This window comes from Lactuca saligna, chromosome 6, assembly GCF_052625555.1.
Source record: "Lactuca saligna cultivar CGN05327 chromosome 6, ASM5262555v1, whole genome shotgun sequence".
NCBI lineage: Eukaryota > Viridiplantae > Streptophyta > Magnoliopsida > Asterales > Asteraceae > Lactuca > Lactuca saligna.
The window spans coordinates 50,117,027-50,122,151 of NC_136422.1; the positions used below are offsets into that span (position 1 = coordinate 50,117,027).

General features: G+C 34.9%; 1 protein-coding gene across 1 annotated transcript; it reads left to right on the forward strand.

Moving 5' to 3' along the window:
* The first annotated feature begins 1,881 nt into the window (after nucleotides 1-1,881).
* On the forward strand, nucleotides 1,882-4,036 carry LOC145002082 (high affinity nitrate transporter 2.4-like). Its single transcript, XM_078961381.1, has 2 exons — nucleotides 1,882-2,948; nucleotides 3,048-4,036. The coding sequence occupies exons 1-2, from the start codon at nucleotides 2,136-2,138 to the stop codon at nucleotides 3,828-3,830; spliced, it is 1,596 nt and encodes a 531-aa protein (XP_078817507.1). The 5' UTR covers nucleotides 1,882-2,135; the 3' UTR covers nucleotides 3,831-4,036.
* Nucleotides 4,037-5,125: the final 1,089 nt, after the last annotated feature.

Consider the following 5,125-nt stretch of genomic DNA (forward strand, 5'->3'; position numbering starts at 1 on the left):
TATATTAAAAACTGTAAAAACATATATAAATATGTAAAAATACATATAAATATGTAATACAAAAATAAAACATATAAAAATATATAAAATACTTATATATATATATATATATATATATATATATATATATATATATATATATATATATATATATATATATATACCATTTAAGATATATAAACATCTATATAAGAAATTAAAAAATACATATAAATATATAGTAGATAAAAAACAACGCATGAAAATATATAAAAATATGTAAAATACTTAAAAATCCAGATAAATACGTTAAAAAATATGCATTTAAAATACATAAAAATATATAAATATATACATATAAAAACTTAAAAAAATACATAAAAATAAATATACATACATAAAAAATATGTTTATGTATTATATACAATTTTTGACGAAATTTATAGAAAAATCTCATTGTTTTGGAAAAATTAATTGTTTAGTGTTATAACATGCTGAACATGTTAAAAATGACTAAAATAAATAAATTAGTTGGTTTTTTGGGTTTTCTATTCAAAAAGTTAAATAGTTAGTACTTTTTTATCCAAAAAAATAAATTTAAGACTTTGTTAAAAATCCTCTTGTATTACTGAACTACAAAAGCAAGTCTGTACAAACAGAATTATACCTTAAAATTGGGATATCCTTTCAACTTTCTTTTCAACTTGTTGTCGGTCCATGAAACCGAAAAACTAGCTTCAACATCATATATGCACTTCACCTTTTCGATACTTTTGTTCCTTGGACCCAATGCCATACATCTAGAAGTAATCGATGGACCAACATGAGACTAAAGGAGACAGCTTAGCAGAGAGTGATTGAAAAAGCGTGAAAGATGTTGGTGATTTAGAGGGTGTTTGAGATTCTTTTTTAAAATGATCTTTTGGATTTTAGCTTTTTCAAAAAAGCTAAAAATTTGAAAATGTGTTTGGTAAATCAAAAAATCCTTTTAAAATGAGTTTTTGGCAAGAAGAAAAAAAAATGGTTTTAAAAATCATGAATTTGGGACTTTTGGTAACTTTTGACTTTTTGGGTGAGGGAGAGTGATCGAAAAATTGTCCTAAAATATTATTAGTTTATTTAAATATGACACTTGTCACCATTTTATATGGGTAGAAAGATAAATAGGAAGAAAATGTAAGGGTATATTTAATTTCTCTTTTGACTAATATAGTCCAGCTCTCCTCAAGGGCATCCCACGTCACCGGTCATAACTAGGAAATCCTTACCAAAGGGTCTTTGGTCTAGCGGTAAGGAGTGACTTTTTCAAATGAGAGGTCATTGGTTCAAATCTCACAATGAGACTTAGGTGGTGTTTAAGATTAGATTAGTTGGTGTTTAGGAGTTGGATAGTTTGCCGTTTAAAAAAAAAAAAAAAAAAACTAGGCAATCCTTTGATACCGGATAAATAAAAACTTTTAAATTACAACTACATAATTAATGGCAAAAGAGAATAACAAAAGAAATTAAAGAAAATTGAAAAACTAAAACCCCCCAAAAAAAAATTAACTAGATGCCACATATGCATGAAAACTAACTCCTTTCGCAATGGTTACATGAAGTTAATTAGAAATAAGTTGAAGAAAATTAATGATAAATATATCATAAGTACGTTTACTAAAACTAATTATATTTATTATCGTTGATCGTGTCGATAGTCTATAATTAAACACTTTTAATCAGTTTGAATATGTGTGATCACACCTTTGAAACATAATCAAATATAAACGTATCCCTGTGTATCTTTGCTGTAATATAACCTGCAATTATTGATTAATTATAATGACCTCGATAAGGATAGACATCGTTTGGTATCTACAATAAGTCTCTTATCACAAGATGCGGCAAACGGGATTCCTGCCATCTACAGAACCCCCAACCTTTTGGGAATCTCAACAAGCCATACATAATTATTCTAAGCTCTCCTCGACCTCGAATGTCAACTTTCTAAACCCTAATTATAATATTCATAACACGACTCCCAAGTCAGGAATTCCAGCTCATCACTGTATTTCGAAGATGGTTTTGCAATTACCTTATATAAACAATCCCTCCATACTCCAAAAATATCTCACCCCAGATCAAGAACAATTTGAAGAGTATAGAAGTTATATACTATGCCTGATCAAATTCAAGGATCTCCGGGGACTTCCATGCATGGAGTCACAGGGAGGGAGCCGGTTCTGGCCTTCTCTGTTGCTTCTCCAATGGTACCCACTGATACCACAGCCAAATTCGACCTTCCGGTAGACTCTGAACACAAGGCGAAAGTCTTCAAGCTTTTCTCTTTGGCAAATCCTCACATGCGAACCTTCCATCTCTCGTGGCTCTCTTTCTTCACCACCTTTGTATCCACCTTCGCTGCGGCTCCACTCGTTCCCATCATCCGGGACAATATTAATCTCACCAAATCAGACATCGGGAATGCTGGTGTTGCGTCTGTCTCCGGAAGCATTTTCTCCAGGCTTGTAATGGGTGCTGTATGCGATATGTTGGGCCCCCGCTATGGCTGCGCTTTCCTCATCATGCTGTCTGCTCCGACAGTGTTTTGCATGGCGCTTGTTGAAGATGCGAGTGGGTATATCGCAGTGAGGTTCATGATAGGGTTCTCTTTGGCGACATTTGTGTCTTGTCAGTACTGGATGAGCACCATGTTTAACGGTAAGATCATCGGACTAGTGAATGGGACTGCCGCCGGATGGGGAAACATGGGTGGTGGTGCAACACAGCTGTTGATGCCGGTGTTGTTCGAGATCATAAAGAAGGCTGGTGCGACGCCGTTTACAGCGTGGAGGATTGCCTTTTTTATACCCGGGTGGATGAATGTTATTATGGGGATTTTGGTGTTAACTCTTGGCCAAGATTTACCAGATGGTAACCTCGGTGCTCTTCAGAAGAAGGGTGATGTCGCCAAAGATAAATTCGGCAGGGTATGTATATATTTTTCAAACTTGGCCATTGAATAATTAAAGAAAGAATTTTGATGTCAATTTGATACTGAGATTGTGATTTTGTGATCGTTTTTCCAGGTGTTATGGTATGCAGTGACAAACTATAGGACGTGGATCTTTGTACTCCTCTATGGCTACTCCATGGGTGTAGAATTAAGTATTGACAATGTCATCGCAGAGTACTTTTATGACAGATTTGATCTAAAGCTTCATCTTGCTGGAATTGTTGCTGCAACTTTCGGGATGGCAAACATCCTTGCTCGACCTTTTGGAGGATGGACATCAGATTTCATGGCGAAAAGGTTTGGAATGCGTGGCCGACTATGGAACTTATGGCTGCTCCAGACAGCCGGAGGGATTTTCTGCGTCTGCCTCGGCCTAGTCAACTCGTTACCTTTAGCCATCACCTTTATGATCCTCTTCTCCATCGGAGCACAAGCTGCATGTGGTGCAACATTCGGTATCATCCCTTTCATTTCCAGAAGGTCTCTAGGTATCATCTCAGGAATGACCGGAGCGGGTGGAAACTTTGGATCTGGGCTGACCCAATTAGTGTTCTTTGCAAACGCATCGTTCTCGACTGCTAAAGGGTTGTCTTATATGGGTATCATGATCATATGTTGTACAATTCCAGTGAGTTTCGTTCACTTTCCTCAGTGGGGGAGCATGTTCTTTCCGGCTAGTAATGATCAAGTCAAAGGCAGTGAGGAGAATTACTATGTTTCAGAGTGGACGGAGGAGGAGAAGCAAAAGGGGATGCACCAAGGAAGCATTAAGTTTGCCGAAAATAGCCGGTCGGAGCGTGGAGGGAGGGTGGCGTCGTTTCCGAGCCCACCAAATTCCACTCCTAACCATGTTTGATTTATTTCAATCATGGTCTCCCGACCAATTAGTTTTGTTCTTGAAATATAATATATTATATGACTTATATGCAACAATCATGGAGGCGTTTGCCTAGAACGTTTAGTATGGTGTATCCAACTGAACCTTGATAAAGTTATACGTATATGTATGTGTGTATTCAAATTGTTTGTCCGATGTGTAATATATGTATAACTTGAAATATAGTCGAGCTTTGTTTTCAGTCTTTCGAATTATCAAATTAGAGTTTCTAGATGCAAAATCGTCATGTTATAAATAAATAAGTTAAACATTTAATTAAATGATAATAAAACTAATCGAGTAAGCCTTGTCAATGTCAATTGCATAAAATATGAATTGTTGTCATAGTAGCTGTCACGCTAGTATCTATTGCGCCAATAATAATAGAGTATGAATGAACATAATCTATATTGGGATGTGGTTATTATAATTTATATATGAATATATAAGAAAATTGAACAAGAAGATGATATTATTAGGCAAGATGGTCGAGTGTATATAGGTTTATGTTTAACATGAGACACTATTGTTGGAATTCCTTAGTTTTCAGCAAGTTGGTTTCCTTAGGCAGCAACTGAATCCATAGACAACAAGGAAACATGTTCGCTTTCCTTGTATAGATTAAGTTTTAGTATCTTAGTCTAATAGCTTTAGTTGTAAGCTATATAAATACATATGCATAACCGAGTAATGGTATGTGGTATCTGCATCACATTTATTGTAATTGAGTTTTGTGTTATTTCTCAATAAATTGATGAGTTATTCCAAAAAAAAAGTGTGTTCTTCTTTTAGTTCTTTAATTGGTATCATAGCTTCATGAATCAACACAATGTAGTTGAAGGAGGAAGACGCCTCCCTTGTCTCAATCACAACCGATCTATTGGCTATAACTCCCATCCGACATGTGCGATGCCACTGCACCAGCAAGAGGAAAGGAAATGAGGGCCACCTCGGTTCAATATCCGATGTTAATATTGGAAAATTTAGTATAAATATTTATATTTTACTAACTTTAGACATATAAATATATACATATGTTGTATATATAATTAACTCTAAGTGGGTTTGTGTTCTCCTCCATAAGAACTTCGAAACGATATATTATATATCCAAAATTGAGTATATGTGAATGAGATATTGATACTCAAAGATGGGTATTTTGTAGACCAAAAACACCGAAATTGTGCATGGGCGCGACCTGCTGTAGCTCCAATAAAAATAAAACAAAGAAGGATCATTCAAAAGTTATTTGGTATTGCTATGATAAACCAGGT

Excerpts from the sequence above, each read along its gene's own strand:
- LOC145002082 (XM_078961381.1), top strand. The coding sequence starts at position 2,136 with ATGCCTGATCAAATTCAAGGATCTCCGGGGACTTCCATGCATGGAGTC. Across the intron at positions 2,949-3,047 it reads CCAAAGATAAATTCGGCAGG|GTGTTATGGTATGCAGTGAC; the intron begins GTATGTATATAT and ends TCGTTTTTCCAG.